This window comes from Hydra vulgaris, chromosome 12 (genome assembly GCF_038396675.1).
Source record: "Hydra vulgaris chromosome 12, alternate assembly HydraT2T_AEP".
NCBI lineage: Eukaryota > Metazoa > Cnidaria > Hydrozoa > Anthoathecata > Hydridae > Hydra > Hydra vulgaris.
Genome location: NC_088931.1, coordinates 73,745,237 through 73,766,330, shown reverse-complemented (window position 1 = coordinate 73,766,330; position 21,094 = coordinate 73,745,237). Strand labels below are relative to the sequence as shown.

At 26.5% G+C, this 21,094-nt stretch overlaps 1 protein-coding gene across 2 annotated transcripts in view; it reads left to right on the top strand.

The window, feature by feature from the left end:
* The window catches only part of LOC100192269 (focal adhesion kinase 1), a 124,096-nt gene that overhangs the window by 94,205 nt on the left and 8,797 nt on the right, over positions 1-21,094 (top strand). For both annotated transcript variants that reach the window (XM_065814387.1, XM_065814388.1), the window contains exons 19-21: positions 11,116-11,138; positions 16,536-16,575; positions 18,201-18,361. In XM_065814387.1, the coding sequence (XP_065670459.1) occupies positions 11,116-11,138; positions 16,536-16,575; positions 18,201-18,361 (224 nt within the window). The remainder of the gene's footprint in view (positions 1-11,115; positions 11,139-16,535; positions 16,576-18,200; positions 18,362-21,094) is intronic.

Genomic DNA, 21,094 nt, shown 5'->3' with positions numbered 1-21,094 from the left:
TTATTATCTGTAAGAAAGTAATTTCATGACATAGATAGAAAGAATTGTTTTATATTTGTTTAAAATTTTTGGATTTTCTTCAATATATCCACCAGTAATAATAAACAAATTGATTTTACTTAAATATTACTTTAATATTAATATAAATTTATTTATTTAATTGCTGCGGTGATCAAATGATCACTGAGTAATAATCCACTTTAGCAGTAAGTTTAAAAACTACAATTTGAAATTTTAATTCACATAATAAAGTTCAAGACTTTTTTAAAAGTTTAACACTGACTTAAGTTTGACATCAAACTGCAAATTGTTCCAAATTGGAATAACACAATTGGAAAAAAATTTCTTCTACTCGAGTGTCTAGAGATCTCAGAAGTATACATATGATTGTGGATATAGTCATGAACATTTCCAGCTGGTCCAATTGGTCGACAAAAGTTTCTTAGGGAAGGTACTGTATTTAGCTGATAAGAATTATTAAGACATTTAAAAAAGTTAATTAAATCGCTTCTTTCTCTTCTCATAGATAAGGTTGTTAAGTTAAGTCTATTTAATCTTTCCTCATTAAGAAGCTCTGAATATCCTGGTATTAGTCTTGTTACTCTCCGTTGTACTCCTTCAATAAAATTAATGTCTTTTTTTAAAAACGGATTCCAAATAGAAGAAACATATTCTAGATGAGGGCGTACTAGCGAAACATATAGCAATTTAAGTATATCAGCATTTAAAAATAAAAATGTGTGTCAGATAAGGTCTAAAATTCTATTTGATTTAGAAACACATGCAGATATATGATGACCATATTTCATATTGCTTTTAAACATGATACCAAGATCATTTTCACAATCCACAGTACTCTATTTATAATCAGAAATGTAATATTTGTTGATATTTTTATTTAATTTATTAATTTTATTGACATGCATTATTTTACATTTTTCTATATTTAGTTGCATACTCCAGTCATTGCACTAATTAAAAATAGAATTTATGTCATCCTGTAGATCATTACTACTGTTATCATGGATTATGTGGAAAACTTTGCAATCATCAGCATAGAGCTTGCATTTACAGCCTTGCGGTACACCACTTAAAACACTAAGCCATGTAGAAGCAATGTCTTCAAGAACAACTCTTTGCCTTCTATTTGATAAAAAAGACTCAATTCATTTAGGAATTAATCCCTTTAATAAAATATTGCAGTTACTTTACTTTTTAATGTATAAAAACAAATAATGAACTCTAAATATTTTCTAAATATTTCCCTCTACATATACCTATTTGTATTTACAGTGTATTAATACTATCTGGTTGTATAAAACTTTTCTTTCTTTTCTTTTTTCTTTGGTTCTTTAATTAGAAAATAGTTTATGTAGATAAATGTAAATTTATCTACATAAATACATACATAATACATTTGCTCGACTCAAAATAGTGACAATAAGGTTTACAAATTCTGCATTCAACTAAATATTTACACCAACTTGATATATGTGAGACTTATATTCCATTCTTTAACCAGAGAGGAGGTATGTAGAGCAGAGGTACTGCAAAGGTAGAACTAACTTATGATAACAAAAATTGAATGGACATCTAATATATAAAAAAAATGTTACATATAATGAAGGACAATAAATTTAAACTAACTGCACAAGCATGCAAGATCATATCCAACAAGCATACCAGTTGCTCTGATCACAAGTTAAAATAGTAGACTATATTTTTACATGAATTTGATGCTAGACTTATATTCCATTCTTTGACCTGAGCGAAGGTGTTGCATAGGTATAATTAACTTCTGAAGACAGGATTAGAATGGGCACCTACCTAATATATAAAATCAATACAATAAAAATGATAAATATTTTAAATAAACATTACACAGACATTAGAACAGAATAAAATTCTCTTATTTATAAATTAAGAATCTTATATAATTTATCTTGTAAAAAGTTTTTTTTTTTTAATTTTTGTTAAATATTCAACTAAATTTGATGACCACAAACAAGACAAATGCCTTGTCTGTAGAATGAATTTTCACCACATTCAGAACACACAACACACCTTCTCATCTTAGAGGCTTGAAACTTTGCTGTGCAATTCTATATGTTTCAAAACAAGACACAGCTTCTGCTCCTGATTTCTTACTGAATGCAACTGTCTTAATTCCTTATTTACACTAGTATACAAACCTCTCCTTCCTCTTCACTCAGCAATCCAATAGTTCTATGCAATTTTACAAATAGCGGCACATTAAAAATGAGTTCATGCATTTTTGGAATGATTTTCTTTTAAAAAGCAAGCATGAAACTCATTAGCAAATAAATTTATATATTGATGAAGCTCAGTAATTTCGGTATCAGAAAGAAATTTTTGTTTAAAAAAAAATAGGTTGCAACTTATTAAAAACACTAAACACACATACAAATCTACTTTTAATCACTTCATCAATAACGCTACAAAGTATAGTGGTATCTTACGTTATAAGTTAAAGTGGTATCTTAATACTATTTTGCAATGATTACCTACAAATACATTACCATAGTAAGCTCACCACCTTACCTTTATATCTTCAAGGGCCTTATTAAGAGACCTCTCATGAGTCCCCATGCTATGTTTAAATATTTTTTCTAGGTCTTCACATTCCATCTGTAATCAAATATACTCAACGTCTAAAACTTGACAATGTGCGTGTATAAAAATTTTTTTTTGAAAAATATAAAGGTCAAGATATTCTATATCTTCCCACTGACATGCTAAACACTTGTACTTCTCTATTTCACACAATACACTTTTATCCGAATCACCAATAGTTTCACAAAACTGATGAAACCCTTTTTCGCACGTACCACACTGCACCCAATCAATGTTACAATCATATTTTGTAATTAAACACCTGATACAAGCACACATTTCTTGCTGTTTACAGTTTGTTTTTTTTATTAAAGGAGCTTAGGGATATGCATTCTAATTCGAAAATATTTGTATTAAAAGCTAATCAAACCGCCTGTAGATTTGCAACACCTACAAATTGACTTCCTCATAAGCGCAAAGCTTCTGCTGTTTTAGAACATTCAATGCTTTTAGCAGCCCCCAGTTCATTTGTTGTCAGATTCTCATCATGCGACAAAGACAAATTAGCTTGACAATCTAAAGTCTCACACTCCTTCAGCAATAACTTATACAGTTTCAACACAACTCCTAACATAATATGCAAAACAGGTGACACTACATTATTTAAAGTTCTTGTGGGAAAAATTACAGGAGGGGGAATTGAATTATAAAACTTACCTAGGGCTCTTAAGTTTCCACCTTGTCTATGTTAACACAAGTTCTCATTGTAAGCACTTTCCAAAGAGTGAATTGTCCTCCTTAAGATATTATAATTAGCAGGTGTGTGAGGCATAGAAGCATGGTTTCTTAGAGAATTCAACTCAACTAGGTCTGTAGAACTAGGAAAGCTAGCATCTGAATCTTGATGTCCCAGAACATCATCAATGAAATGAAAATCTCCACCTAAAAATAACCTGACTATTTGGCTTTTTAGCTTAAAATCAAAACAAAATTTTTTTAAATTGCTTTTTTCGGCGTGTTAACTTTTTGCACATTTTATCAAATGTCATCATTACTAGGCATATCAAAATCAATTGGTAAAAGGAAGCTCATGAAACTAAATAAATTGCCTCTTACTTTAATTACTGTCATTAAATGGAAATGACATTGTTAGTGATCTTATCTGCCTTAATTAATTGCTTAACAAAAGTTACACCTATCTTCCCAACCATTTTCCTATCTAATGTGTTGTTTTAAAATTTTCCTCTCAGATGAATACATACTTATTAAAATAAAATTGACTTAGTAATAAATATAATACAAACAAATCAAATAACATTAATAAACAAATATATGCACTTGATAAAAGTGGATTTAACTACTTATCTGATATTAGTTTGATAATCCAAAGAGAAAATTTCTGCGTAACTTTGTTTACTTTATACTTCAAAAATTTACTTGCCGAAGCAGTTGTTTGGACTAAATTCGTTAATAAATAGTTTGGGACATAACGCATAAAGGTTACATCATTGCAATAAAACATCTACACAAATGTACATCTAACAAGATTAGTTGTAAAACATGACATTTTTGAAACCATATTTGATAACATATCTGAAGTTCATCAAATAATTTTTTTATTTTCATTTGCATGAAAGGTTGAAATTTTAATAACTTATGTCATCCATCAAAACAGTTACATTTTGCATTGAAAAACAATAAAAAAATAGTCTTTTTGTAGAAAAATCACCAGGATGGCTTAGGAATCTGATAGAATGGGTATTCATGACTAAGTTTTCCAAAGTTCAACTGCCAAGTACAGATCTATGTTATCAAATCTTAGTTGGCCCAACTCAGGTTTTTCGCAAAATGTGCGAAAACCAGAAAAGTGATTCTAAATCATTAAAAAAATTTATTTATTTAAATATTTAAATCATTAAAAATATTATAGCAATATTTATTTTTATTCTACTTAATGTAAATATTTTTTTTAACAAGGAAAGATGGATCTTTTATATATTTTTAATATGATGAGGAAAGCATTCAGAGAAAAAAGTTACTATTATTTTAAAGTTTGTGAATTTTTATACTTTTTATGCTGAAATTTTTTTTATAAATTCATGGCATCATGCTGGTTTTTATATTGAGTGAAACAGCTGTGTCCTTTTCCTATGACTGTTCCTAAGTGCTCCAAAAATTCTTATTTGTCTAGTTTTTTTCCTTGAACATCAGTTCTTTGGAATTTGCTTCCTCCATCTTGTTTTAATGATTCATACAATTTGCAATCTTTTAAGTTGTCTGGCGATTGTTATCTTGCTCTATAAATTTCATCTTTTCTCTTTCATTAACTTACAACTCTAATAGTGGTTGCTTGCAGCCTTGTCGGAAGTAAAGATGTCAACAATAAAAAAAAATTACGATTTCAACAAATGTGATATTGTTATTTTAAAATTTGTATTAAAAATGCAGTGTTTAATGCTGCATGTTTATATGTATGGACATGTAGAGATGTGATGTGTTTTTTTGGTTCTTATTTTATTGGTTTTTTAAGGAAATATTTAAAAATTCATTAAGCTACTAAATTTAACTTTAATGGCAATATCTTAATGGCAATATTTTAATTTCAGATTTAAATGCGACAGTTAATAATGAAATTTACTTAAGTACTTTTTTTTGGTATGCTTAAAGGTTAATATGGTTGGAGCAATCCTATATAAAAGCTTATTAGATACCTCTGTCTTCTTCAATTTTAGCTTAATCGGTTTTAGTGTTATATATTGACAGAATAAACATTGTTTACTTACATTTATTATATTTAGTGTATTTAATAAATGATATACACAAAAGAATCAAAGAGTTAAAGGTTGTATGAGTCAGGAAAACATGAAGATGGGAGAGAGTTCCAAAGGATTGGAATGCTGGAAAAAAACTGGGCAAATGAAAGTTTTTTAGAAGATGCAGGGACAGATACAGTAAACGAATGAGACTAAGCTAAATGATGAGTAAAGTGAGAATGAGTTTTGATGGAACTAGATATGATAACTTCTTTAAGCAGCAACTATGATATGTAGAAAAGAGAAAGAGATGCAAACTTATGATGATAGGAAAGAGGTTTAAGTTTAGCAGATAGACTGGGTCCAACTATGTTTACAATGCATTTTTTGACCTTATTTAGAAGAGAAAGAACATCATTACAAGAAACAGCCCAAATATGACAACAGTATTTTATACAGGGACAAATAAGAGATTTGTAGAGGTAGAGAATGAAATCAGGAGTAAGAAAATGGTGAGCATGATAAAGAAAAGCAACCTTAACAGATGCTAATTTAGCAATCAATTGTATATATGGTTTACATGAAAGTTCACTAGAGAACTATAATCCAAGAAGACCTAAAGAAGAGGACTCAGTTAGGTTGCCATTCATTAATATAAGAATGTCGACAGTACTGTGATAGTTGTTTACAGTAAATAACTGAGTTTTGTTGGAATTAAAGTTTACAAGCCACTGTGAGCCCCACTGTGAGATCAGATTCAAGATTGGTTGCCTGTTTTAAGCGATTGAAAAGAGAAAACTTTTTGTCAAGATAGGAGTATAAAGTTGAGCCATCAGCAAAAAGAGCTACTTTAGATGTAAGGTTGTCAGGAAGATCATTAATGTAGATAAGAGACAAATCAGGACCAAGGATAGAATCTTGAGGTACCCCAGTAGTTACTGGAAATGAAGAAGAGTGTTGGCCTTTGAGAAAGACTTTAATGAAGAAAGGTTAGAAAGAAGCGATTTTATAATCTCAAAAACTTTCCATGATACACCATATTAAGCAAGCTTATGGATAAGACCAGCATGCAAAACTTAATCAAAAGCTTTATATATATATATATATATATATATATATATATATATATATATATATATATATATATATATATATATATATATACATACATATATATATACACACACATATATATATATATATACATATATACACGCACATATATATATACACACACATATACATGTATATATATACATATATATACAATGTATGTATTGTATATACATTGTATATATTGTACATACATTGTATGTAGATATACAATATTTACATTGTACATACATTGTGTGTTTGTGTGTGTTTGTGTGTGTTTCTTTCCTTCGTTGTTTTTTTGGGTCAAAAAAACATGTTTTTTTGGCGTTTTTTTGATTTTTTTGGCGTTTTTTTGGTTTTTTTGGTGTTGTTTTGCTTTTTGTAACAATTTTTCAGTTTTTATTTGGCATAAATTTTGGAACAGTTTTCCTTTATTCTACTATATTTTTAGTATATGACCATTAAAAGCACAATTAGATGTATGAACACCAATTTAAAATAAATTTTTAATAAAAAATTAAGTTATCTTTAAGTTAGTTATATATCTATTCATACTGTATGGAAATGTTAATTTGTCATGTTGTACTAACAATTGTGATTGTAACTCTCATTATATATAGAAACTATTCTTATCCAATAAGAAAGTTACCATTTTAATTTTGATAATATAAATATATTAGTATATAATAGCATGCAAATTTAATATCAGAATCTATCGAGGTTGTTTATTTATTTGAGCATTTGTATATTGTGTAGTAATTTAGTCTTACATTGTTTGTTTGTTATATTTGTCAAAAAAAATATATTGCTAGTAGGCCCTTATAAAAAAAAACCCTATACTGAACTTAATTTCAAGAAAAATTTGAAAATTTTAAATTATTATTATTTACAGAGTTTCCCAGACCACTTTCATCTGATGATTCGTGATTTGTTTATAATTTATTTTTTATATGGATTTTTTTTCAACTAAATTATTTTTTTATCTGGTCATTTTCATATAGTACTATATCAGAACACTTGCAGAATTTTTTAACATGCTTTGTTTTTCAAGTTCAATTTTTAGACATAATCTTATGGCAAAAGGAATGTTTAACTTTTTCCATTTTGCTAATTTGGTTCAGAGGTTTAAATAAATGGGCGATTAAGGTTTTTTTTCTGTCTCCTGTATGGAGAGCTTAATCATAATTGATTACCAACAAGAAGAACAAAAAGAAATAATTTAAAGATATCCTTTCTCTTTATATATATATATGTGTATGTATATATAGATATTATGGTGCTTTAAAACCCCTTTAGATAAAAAATCACAACTCTGTGTTTATAATATGGTGTGGTTATCTTTTGTGTTAATTTGTGTCTATTTTTAGATCCTATTGTAAAAAAACTACAATTTTTACATCAAAAATAAAAAACATGAGTTTGTATAATTTTTTTGATATCTTTATTTAAAAAAAATTTTTTAATAGGTTTATATAAAATTTCACTTCATTTGAGTACTAAGTTGACCTTTTTAATACAGTAGAATCTCTCTAATTCGAATTCGATGGGGAAAAATAAAAGTTTGAATTAGAGAGATTTTCGAATTATAGAAAGTTAATTTCTCTTAAACGCATTTCACGGTGACTTTGCATTTAATCGAATTATGGAGGTTTTCGAATTAAGGAGATTCGAATTAGAGAGATTGTACTGTATAAACATTTTTTAAACAATATTAGGAACCTGTTGAATAGAAAATGAGCTTAAGCATGAACTAGATATTGGACAATTAAACTTAAATTATTCACAAAAGATAACCACAGCACATAAAAATAACTGAGTTCTGGTTTTTATCTCTCTCTCTCTCTCTCTCTCTCTCTCTCTCTCTCTCTCTCTCTCTCTCTCTCTCTCTCTCTCTCTATATATATATATATATATATCTATATATATATATATATATATATATATATATATATATATATATATAGATATATATATATATATAGGTTTTAACACAGTTTGGCATGCTGGTCTTCCCCATGACATCTCATATTAAGTATCTGGGAAAGTTTTTGAGATTATCAAAATGTTTCTTTCTAACTGCTTTATTAAAGTCATCCTCAAAGGCCAACAGTTTTATTTATTTCTAGTAACTTCTGGGGTACCTCAAGGTTCTATTCTTAGTCCTGTTTTGTTTCTTATCTACATTAATGATCTTCCCGACAACCTTACATTTAAAGTAGCTCTTTTTGCTGATGATTCAACTTTTTACTCCTGTCTTGACACAAAGTCTTTTTTTTTTTGATTGATTAGAACAGGCAGCTGATCGTGAATCTGATCTCACTTCTGTAACAGATTGGGGCTCACAAATTTTGGCTTATAAATTTTAACTCCAAAAGAACTCAGTTATTTTCTGCAAACAACTACCACAATACTGTTGACATTTCAATATTATTAAATAGCAACCCTCTCACTGAGTTCTCTCTTTTACATCTTCTTGGATTATCATTTAATACGGACCTTTCATGTAAACAAAATATATAATCAATTGCTAAGTTTCTCTTTAATATTATTGTCATTTTCCACAAAGTCCAAAAATGCATTCTAAACATAGTTGTAACCACTCTATCTGCTTAGCTTAAGCCTCTTTACCATAGTCGTAAAGATGCATCTCTTTCTCTTTTCTACAAACTCTATCATGGTTGCTGCTCAAAGGACTTATCATCTCTAGTTCCATCAACAAAAATTCATACTCACTTGACTTGTGATTCAGCTAAGTCTCATTCATTTACTGTATTCATATTCATCCTCATGTTTTCTTGATTTGTGCAACCTACTACTCTTTAAGTCTTATGTCAACTGTTTCCTAGCTCTATATATATCAATTGTTAAATCTAAATAAATATAATAAATGTAAATAAACAATGTTTATTGTGTCAATATATAACACTAAAAACCAATAAAGATAAAATTGACGAAGATAAAATTATCTAAGAAGATTTTATGCAGGACTGCTTCAACTGTGTTAACCTTCAAGCATACCAAAATAAAAATAATTTCAGAATTATTTGTCCTATTTAAATCAGAAGTTAAACTATGAAATAAGATATTGTCATTAAAATTAAATTTAATAGCATAAATAATGAATTTTTGAATATTTCCCAAAAAAACCAAAAAAACGACCAAAAAAACAAGAACCAAAAAATCGCGTCACATCTCTAAATACAGCACATTAAAAAAACTGAGTTGTGATTTTCTATCTAATAGGGGTTTTAAGGCACCATAATATCTGTATATATATTATTGAGTGATGTCTTCTTATTCTTCTTGGTGGTAATCAATTATGATTAAGCTCTCCATACAGGAGGTAGAAATAAAACCTTAGTTGCCCAATTATTTAAACCTTTAGTTCAAATTAGCAAAATGGAAAAATGTTAATGTTCCTTTTGCAATAATATTATGTCTAAAAATTGGACTTGAACAAGCAAAGGATGTTAAAAATTTTTGCCTATGTCCTGATATAGTACTATATAAAAATCTACATTTAAAAAAAATGTAGATAAAAAAATAAATAAATTATGAACCATCAGATGAAGGTGGTCTGGTAAACTCAGTAAATAAAGATAATTCAAAATTTTTAAATTTTCCTTGAAATTAAGTAGTGTAATGCTTTTTTTATAAGGGCCTACTAGCGATATATGTTTTTGACAAATACAACAAACAATCAATGTAAGACTAAATTACTACACAATATACAAATGCTCAAAGAAATAAATAATCTCTATTGATTGCTTATTTCTTTTAGCATTTGAAATCTGGCATGGTATTATATACTAATATATTTACATTATCAAAATTAAAATGGTAATTTTCTTATAGGATAAGAATAGTTTCTATATATAATAAGTGTATCACAGTTGTTAGGAAGTGCAACATGACAAATATTACCATACAGTATGCCTAGATTTAAACTAACTTGAAGCTAATTTAATTTTTTATTCAAAATATAATTTAAATTGGTGTTCATACATGTATTTGTGCTTTTAATGATCACTAAAAATATACTAGAATAAAAGAAAACTATTTAAAATTTATGCCAAAAAAAACAACTAAAAAAAGCAGAAAAATATCAAATAAACAACAAAAATAACAACAACAAAAAGCGCAAAAGAAAAAGAACGTTTTTTTTTTGCAACTCTATGTACATGTTTTGCACATGTTTTATAATTTTAAAATAATTGTTTTTTTGTTTTTTTTTGGAATTTCATGCTATACTTTGCTATACAATGTTCCTTTATTATAACTTCACAATAAATGTTTATTTTTGCATATGTTTTATTATGCAATCAAAATTATAAATTTATAAAATAAAAATTTTATATTTATTAAACTTCATTGCAATTCTGACTATGACTGACTATTTCGGTTCTTGTTTTTTCACAATTCACTTTCAGATTCACTTTTTTGATTTCAAATTTTTTTTGAAGTCTAATTAAGATAAATTTTTTATGTATAATAATAAATTAAAGTCTGATCTACGTTATCATAAAATTTATTTGAAGTTTCTCTGCTTTAATATTCTGATTATCTTTTATTACTTTAATTATATTCAACATTAAATGTTGTGTAAAGTATTAGTTATTATATTAAAAAATAAATTTTTTAATAATACACATGAAATATTACATTTTAGTGATTTTTTTTGTTTGTTTTTTAGGTAATGAAAATGCTCCGCCAAAGGTATTTTAAAATGATAGCTGTTACAAAATATAACAAGTGTTGTTTTTATTTGTAATATTTAGTTATTTTATGTTTAAATTTTAATTATGTTTTTCATTTTAATGTTACTAAAAGATGTTCAAGTGAAATTTATTAAAAATTAAGAAATAACAACTGAATTAAAAAAAAAAAAAAAGCTAATTTTTATCATCATTTTGACTACTATTATTTCACAAATAGACAAGTGATAAACTTTTTTTTATTCCGGCTAACGAAAGGAATCGATGGTCTATTTTTTTTTTTTTTTTTTTTTTTTTTTGAATGGTCAAAATTTTTTATTTTTTTATTTTAAATTTTTATCTAAGTAAAGGTTCTTCATTACTTAATTTTATAAACACAAAAATATCTTGATGCTTGAAAACTAACAAACTCATATTTTGTTTTTAAATTGATAGTTTGAAATAAAATCAATTAATCTAATGTTGAAGTTTTTTTTAATATCAAAACAATTTTTATAAGATATTTAAAAAAATTTAAATTTAATTCTTAATACTATGAAATGCTACTATAACAATTACTTATGTTACATGAACAAACAAGAGATATTAATTGATATTTTTAAATTAATTTAAAAATAATTTATTTATTGCAATGGCTTTGCAAATAGTGGTAAAAGCTATGCAAAAAACAAATAAAAAGGCTGAATAAAAAACAAAAAACAATACAGTTAGAAAAGAAAATGTTCTTAGTGCTCTTAGTCTGATACAACAATTTCAAAAAGCAGTAAAATAAGAATATCAAACTTTAAAGTTTTAAACAACTTTAAAGAAGAAATTGATTAAACTTTTCATTTGCTCATTAAATCATTTAAAAAAGTCATTTTAAAAACTGTAAATATTAGTTATGTTATTCTCATGTGCAGCTAATTGAATACTAAGAAGACTTTTTACACTACTTTTAAAATGACCAATATAAAACAAGATTTTTACAAAATTTATTTTTTAAATAATTCTATATACAATTCTTAAAGAAAAATGCAAATGCGCAATTAGTAATTTTAAATTTATTATTTTCATTCATTTTTTGGAATTTGCGGCAAAAAATTACAAAAAAATAAAATAAAAGATTTAAAAAAAAAGAAGCGAAATGACTATGTACAGTTGAAAGAACAAATTTTTTTTAGTTAAATACAGCATTTATTATATATTATTATTAAAATATAAAACTTTTTTATAAAAATATAAATAAAATAAGATATTTTCACCACCAGTAAACTGACGTAATCTAAAGAAATGAAATGAAATAAATAGTTTACAGCATTTATAATATTCGTCTACAAAGCGAATTAGAGAAGCATATCGTTCGTCAATGAAGCAAATTATAGAAGCATATCATTTGTCTACGAAGCGAATTATAGAAGAATATTGTTTGTCTACGAAGCAAATAATAGAAGCATGTTGTTTGTCTATGAAGCAAATAATAGAAGCATGTTGTTTGTCTACGAAGCAAATAATAGAAGCATATCGTTCATCTACGAAGCAAATTCTACAAAACATATAATGAATCATAAAACTATTCAAAACACTTTTTCAAAATTTATGATTTTATGAATTTTTAGTATATTTATTTTCCAAATTACATCCTGATTATTTGTCAAAGCTTGTTTTTCAAAACTTTGATTTTTTTTCAACTGATCAACCATAACTAGCATGAGTTCATTTTGGTAGGTCAAAATAGCAAATTTAGTCATTTCAGGTGGTCCTTAACCATTGACCAGCCGTTATTTTCCATGCTGTTTAGTAATATAATAGACAGCACCAGAAGTTTTAGAAATAATATTGTCATAGACCTTTTTGCAGAGGGTTCTTGCACTTTTTTTAAAAACTTCAAAAGAGTTGGGCACTTTTTACAACTAAACTATGAAAAAATCTGTATCTTTTCATAGTTTAGTTGCTTCTCTTAGTGAGAGGCTTGGGTTAATCTTAAAACTGTTAACCAGTTTTCTAAACAGTTTTATATCTTAAATATATATATATATATATATATATATATATATATATATGTTTTAAAACTCTCCTTTCTTCCACTACCAGATTTGCATTTGATCAATTTTGTTTGGAAAAAATTGTTGAATAACACAACTAACGGTGTAGAGATGTATTTGCAACTCTTTTGCTATTGAATTATAGTTTCTATTCAAACTTTTCCAAATATTTGGTCATAACCTTTTTCTCTGATTCTTATTTTGTCATCTTCAAAACTTATTTTAAGTTAAATAGGAAAACTAAAACATTTTTTGAAACCACATGTTTTAAATAAAATAATGGGTGGGGCATAAAGAATAAGACAAATTTTGCCAATTAATTTTGTAATGTTGCAAATATATTATTCCAAGTTTTATATATATTATTATACATCATGAAACCCTGTTAAAAATTTTATAGCTTTTGAAATTTTGCCTTAAGAATTTGTTAAAATAATGACCCTAAATCTAATCTTCCAAAATATGATTAAATCTTGGCTAGAGCAAGGTTTCAAGGCTCAAAAAATCTACAGTTTATTACAAACATAAACATCTAGGGCAACAGTGTACAGATGGGTTAATCGTATACTTAAATCTGGAATCTCAGCCAAAACCTTGCCTGGTAGGCCAAGGAGCATTCGAACAAAACAATTCATTGCAAAAATGAGGTAAAATCTTGTATCTAACAAGAAAAAAAAAGTCAGTTAGAAAAAATGCCAGAGAAGCAAGTTGTTCATCTCGAACTGTTTGTAGAATAGTTAACGAGGAGTTCAAATTGAAAGCGTACAAAAAAATTTGTGTTCCTGCATTAACCACAGCTCATATCGAATAAAGAAAGTAATTTTCTCATTGGATAAGAAATCGGTTTACTAAACCGACTTGCCGAAAAATCCTATTTTCAGATGAGAAGATATTCAATCAAGATCAGAAATATATAAAATGATCTGATAATTTTTTTAGTCAAAATAACAGAATTTATGCTAAATCAAGACAAGCTGCTAATGAAGGCATTGGCCTTCATCCAGTACATAAATTTACTTTTAAAGTCATGGTGTGGTGTGGACTCACTTTTAATGGACCAACCAAAATAGTAGTTAAACCAGACAATATGAGTTTTAATTCTGATTTTTACATAAAAAATGCCATACCAATCATTAAACAAAAAGAAATTCAACTAATTAGATAATTTTATCTATCAACAAGATGGCGCCACGTCACACACAAGCAAACAAACTATCGAAAACCTTAAGCTGATGGGCATTGAAAACATTCCTAAACCTAAAATCTGGCTGCCGAACTCACCAGACCTTAATTCCTTAGATTATTTTTTTTTGGAATGAAGTGGAGGATCGTTTGAAATCGAAATCTTTTAGTAACAAGATTGAGCTTGTTAAAAAAATAAAAGAAGTTGTTAAAGAAATACCCTTGAAAAATATCCAAGATTCGATTGATAGTTTCAGGTCTCAAGTTTTTGCTATTGAACAAAATCAAGGTGGCTTAATTTTAAATAAACATTTTTAATATTAAAGAGTTTTATTTCTTTATTAAATCAATATATAAAATGAACTGATAATTTTTTTAGTATCTACTTAAAAATTGATATGAAATTTGTCTCATTCTTTATGCACCACCCGTTACAAATGCATTTAAATTTATATTCATACAACCACTAAAAAAAATGTATTCTTTCACATTTATTTCGCGTACATGCTTTAAATGAGGCCATTATAGTGTCTATATAATCTTTTGATGAAAGTTTCAGAGAAATTTTCAATTAGAAATTTTGCCAAATATTTTAGAAATTTTCAAACAAAAGAATTTTCAAATAAAAGTTTTTGAAAATATATTATTTTTTGTAGATATGGGAGAAAATTTTATAAAATTTGACAGGCAGTGGAAAAGCATGCATTTTCAAAGCATTTTAACAAATGCATGAAATTTGAAATTGATAAACTTGATTATAAAATTTTGCTGGTTGATAAACCACAAACGATAGTTTGATGAAAAAATGTTTATTTTTTGCTTGTGGCTTTTTATTATTTTTTGTTTTTGGTTCAAATATTTAAAGAATACCTAAATATTACATTGATCAAATGGATATTTTTGAAATAATGATTTTTATAAAAGTATATAAGCTTATTGAAATAAAATTTTTTGAAAATTTCTGGAAATTTTGAGCAAATTTTCCTAGAAAATTTCTGGAAATTTTCATCGCTAAAATATTCAAATAATATTTTCTACTATGATGAATTTGTATGAATGAACAACAAAAAAGAAAAAATGATGAGAATTGATCATGATATTTTGGTTAAAAAAATAAATGTGGTATGTTGCTTTTATCTATTATTGTTTGAATATTTATTTCTAATTAAAATAAAGTAAAGTATGCAAATAATATACATATATATAAAAATATAATACATATATATAGTATAATACATATATAGTATAATATAATACATATATATATATAAAAATAAAAAAAATATGTAAAGTATGCAAAGCTAAATTAAGCTTTAACTTAATCAATGATTTTTTATAACAAATATTTATTTTATGTGAAGCTATTTGTAGTAGTTTTAAAACTTCAAACACTTAAACATTGATGCATATGAAGTTGAGGAAACACTCTAGAAAATAAAAAGAATAGCCCCCCCTAGACTATATTAGTCTAGAGAGCTTCTGCATTTTTTTTCAATACACTTTTAAAAATTAAAGTAAAAATTTATACCTTAGGGTAGGTAGGTATATACCTTATAAAGTAGAAAATTATACCAATTTGATTAAAAAATGACAATTGATTTTCTACCTTAACAAATTGAAAATTATACCTTACTTCGGACATATTGCACATCCTACCATATAGAAGAAATTTTTTAAAGTGTATAGTTGATATAACATAATTTATGTTAGTGTATAGTTGATATAACATTAATTATGTTAAAAAAATATTATGTCGAAAAAAGAGTTTTGCAAAGATTTTTGATTTTTTTAAAATATGTTAAGAATTAAAATGTTGTCAGGTTTGTTATATTGAATTGTAGTTAATCCATGTTTATAAGCTGATAAACAAAATGTTGTTTTAAAAAATTCCTTTTAACAAAAAATATTTTTCATTCTGAGAAGTATAGAATAGTTATTAAAATGTGAAATAATATTTACTTTTTAGTTTGTTTATTTGTTTACTTTTTTTTTTTTTTATAGGGAGGCTTTAAAATTAATAGTAAATATTTAAAAAATGTTAAAAATAAAAAATAAAAATAAATGATGAAAATTTCTATAAAAAAAAAATATATATATTTTAGTTTCATTTTTGTTTTTATTTCATTTTTGTATCTTTAGTACCTTTATTATATACTTTACACTTTTTATAAAGTTTTTTTCGCTTTTATTAGCCTGCAAGACCAACAGCAAATATTGAGCCACGGTTTACAGGTATTTTTAATACCTTATAATGCATGTTAGTGCAGTCTTGGTCAAGAAGGCGTGCGATAGCACATCTTTATATATTTTTTGTGTGTTGTTATTCACCTCCTCAAGGCCTAGAAGGCCACTACAGATGAGGAGGCTACTTAATAGTGGTTATAACCCTCTCTCAACTCTATAACTCCGAAACACGAACCTCAACGAACATGGCTGCTGCGCGGAGAAACAAGTTGAAGGCGGTACTAGTATATAACCATAATACTTTGTTTTGACAATTTGACCACGGCTTTTAACATATTTTTAAATTTTGAATATTTGAATAATACACTGAAAAAACATATCTAGACTAAATGTAAGAGAAAATAAATAAAAAATAAAAGACAAATAATAAACATATAAACAACAAAAACAAAAACCTAAAACAAAAGAAACACTAAGATTTTTTTTAATCAAGTTTTTAATTAAGATTGAAATAAAAACTTTGAGTTTTTTATATTTGCAAATGTTTTTATTATATTATGGAAAATGCTTATGAAAAAAGTAACAACTTTGATTGTTTGAATGATTGTTTACATAAATTTGATTTAAATTATAGTTGTTCTTTTTACTTATTTAAGTATAGTAAGTTTCCATACAAATACAGGATAGGAAATACTTCTACATTTAAAAAAAAGAAAGTTTTTTAAGATAAAAAATTAATATTCATTAACTAATTTTTTTTTCAACAAAATTTTTCATATTTTTAAGTGTATTAATTTTAATGATTCTTTATATAAAGTTAATTAAAAAGGCTATTGTTGTTTAAAAAGTTGTCTTACTTTATTGAACAAAGTATTTTATACGTGGTCATATAAAGATCGCATGCCTACTGACCAAAACTGGTTAGTGTGTCTTTTTTGTTTGTTTGTTAGTATTTAAGAATATTCATTATAAAGATATAGCATTTGGCAAACTGATACTTTAATGTTTATACAGGTTTCAAATAAAGATATTTTGGACAAAAAAAGAGACTAGACTCTAGGTTCTAAAGAAACACTTCAATATTTATTGAAATATCGAAGTCTTTTAGCATAAAATGTTATGACTGTGTAAGATTTAAAATTTTGTCATCGAATAGAAAAAAGATTTGTCAAATAAAAGATGACTGAAAGTTAACTGTCGTAGGGCTGTTTATATAAATTGGACTGGCCCAGTTAACCAGGCTGACTAAAAGAATATTAACAGGACAATCAAGAATGTCTTTGATTGCATAAAAGAAATTTCGTTTTTTATTTTATCCAGTCAGCTACATTCATGAGCAGGGCTGGTATACTTGTTTGTGTTTATATGGAAAAAAAAGTTGTCTCACCTAAGTAGGACCCACTGAAGTTAAGTGAAATATCAGTTATCTTGACTATTTGTCATGTAAATAAGTTTCATTTTTATAGGTAAATGTTAAACATGGCGGGATCTTGTTTAAGTGAGCCCGGTTAACGGGCTTGTCTGCCTAATATAAACAGTCCCTTAATCACAAAGAAAACATTAAAACTTATGTTTGTTAATTATGAAATTGAATTTCAATTTTGAATGTAAATAATTTATGTATTTTTGGTTTTGTTTTTTTCGTAATTAACTTCCTTTATCACACCTTCTAGGTACTGAGGCTGTAACTTTACCACGCTTAACAAGAACAATGAATTCATTAGCAAGTTCTGATATGATTGGTACCAGTACATTACCAAGACCTTATACAAAAAATCAGAGTCCATTTAACATACAAAGGATGTCATGGTGTAATCCTAGATCACATGCAAAAGTAAGTTGACTTCTAAAAAATAACATATCTGTGTTATCATACATTCATACATTATTATTGTATATTTTATTGGATTTTATTATTTAATATATATATATATATATATATATATATATATATATATATATATATATATATATATATATATATATATATATATATTGACAATTCTGCATGAGTGATGGTTGTAACATTTAACGCATTTTAAGCTTTTAAAAATAAGCCAAAAATGGAAATGAGCTAAAACTTTCTAGAAATGTGAAATACTATCATATAATTATGCAAAAGTTAAACTTATAGTCTTAAAATTTTTTCAAAAAATAACTCTACATAGATTTAATTTTTTATCGTTACAATCGTCATTATGCATAACAGTCATAACAAAAAAGAAAATATTGAAAAACAATAGGTAATAAATGGTGCAATCAATGATGTAAAAAAAAAGATGAACGATTGATGATGTAAAATACAAGATGAGTTTACAAGTTAAGTTTACAATGATGTAAAAAAAAAGATGACTTTACAAGTCCATTACATTACACAAACCATGTAAATTATGTTAAAAATGTGCACTTAACATTATTACAAATATGCAAAATAATATTATCAAAGGTTTTTCAATACTGGGTTTGTTTTATTTGGAGTAGGCAACCACACGCTGCCTGTTATATTTATTTTTACTTTATTAGATATTTAATGGTTAATGACATTAATGCTACCAGTTCCCAGCATAGGTTAAAAAAATTGTTATTTTAGAAAAATAAAAATATTGATTTTAAAATTGCTTTATAAGTCCATTACATTATAGATAATTTTGATACCAAAAGCTTTCCATTTTTTCTTGCCAGAAATGCATTTTGGCGATATTTTTGACAACTTTGGCTTCTTCTATTTGATCAGCTGTAATTACAACTGATCAAGTAGAAGAAGCCAAAGTGGTTAAGTTGGGCCTTTACGTAAAGGCCCAACTTAGACTAATATTATTTGTGTTGATTAGCCTAACATAAGTTAGGCTAATCAATAAAAGAGTAAGTCTTTAGTGTTTAAGACAACCACTTCACAAGGTTTTATACTATTCCAAACAAATCGCTTCAATGATCCTCCTGCTCCATCTACTGCTTCTTTACCGTCACAGGTAGCAAAAAAGTTCCACTCTAAACTTTGAAAATAATACTTCACAGCAATGTTGCATGAATTTGGTCATGTATCTATTTTTGAATTGAGTACAAGGATCATCACTCCAAAATATGACTTTTTTATATAATTAATGCAATAGAGGTCAAACATTTCACATAAGTAATTAGTAGTGGCGTATTTTGTTTTATCGTTGTTGTCATATTTTATTACAACTGATTTTGGCGGAAAATTTAAACTGTTGAAATTTTTAAACTTGTTAAAGTTTAAAATGTTAGTAGAGAATTTAAGTTTTCATTCTTAAGCTTTGGTTGCGAAGCTTTGCCTGATTTTTATGCTTGTTTTTTTTTCTTGATAATAATAATTGTCCTTTGATAACTTTTCTTTCTTTCATTTTTCAAAAATGCTTTTCTGTTTCTTGCTTTATAAGCTTTTGTTTTATAAAAGCTTCTGTTAGTGATATACGTTCTGTTATGGTTTTAAAAAAACCTGTGAAATGTTAAAACCCGCAAAATCAAAGAAACAAAAATGTTGCAGTGCAAACTATAAACAGTTTCATCTAAGAAAGTTGCCTTTTACTTTTAAAAGATTTTAACAAATAATAACTTCTTAACAAATAATAACCTCTTAACATTAATTATTTGAAATAATTTCTTATACCATATAGAACAACCTGATCTTTCTTCTGCAACAGCTTGGGGGCTTGCATTGGTTTCTGAATTTTAACTTTAACTTTTTACTGCAAACAACTATTGCAATATTGTTGTCCAATTGACAACAATATTGACAAGTCACAGTACTCTCACTCAATTTTCACCCAAACAAAACTCATCTATTTACTGCTAATATTTATTACAATATAAATAATATTCCTATATTGAATGATGTTAAAACTCTTGCTGTCCTCTACTTTATGTTATCTCAGTTTATCATTCATTACTGACCTCTCATGGAAACCATAATCCATTGCAAAGTTAGCATCTGGTAAGATAAAGAGATAAATGTGTAGAAAAAGAGAGGCTTGTCATAAATTACTAATGTTTAGATAAAGATTGCGCTTGCTATTTCCTTTTTACTGATTTCCTCCTCTACCTTTATAAATCTCCTATTTGTCCCTGTATGAAAAACTGTTATCATATTTGGGCTGACTTTTTGTAAGATGCTCTCCTCGAGATAAGGTTTACTCAAAGGAGCTATTGTCTCTAGTTTCATCAACCAAAACTCATTCTCGATCTCAAAACACAATTTTATTAAGCATCTTTAATTTTCTAGCAATTAATTGTCTGTTGATGTACAGGGAGTTAATAGAAAATGACAAAAAGCATTTATTTGCTTTGATTCAAAAATGTTTGTATAACATTCCTCATGATGTTCTCATTAGTTTAGTTGATTCAATGACTCGTCGGTCTGATGCTCTAATGCTTTAAGGCAAATGAATGCCACTAAATATTAAATAAAATTATTTTATTGAAAAATATTTTAAGTTTTAGTAAAAATTTCAACTTTTTTAAAATAAACAATAATCAAAATTCAGTTGTTTCTAAACTTTTGCATAAAAGCAAAAAAAAAAAAAAAATTAATTAATTGTTAAATTTTACA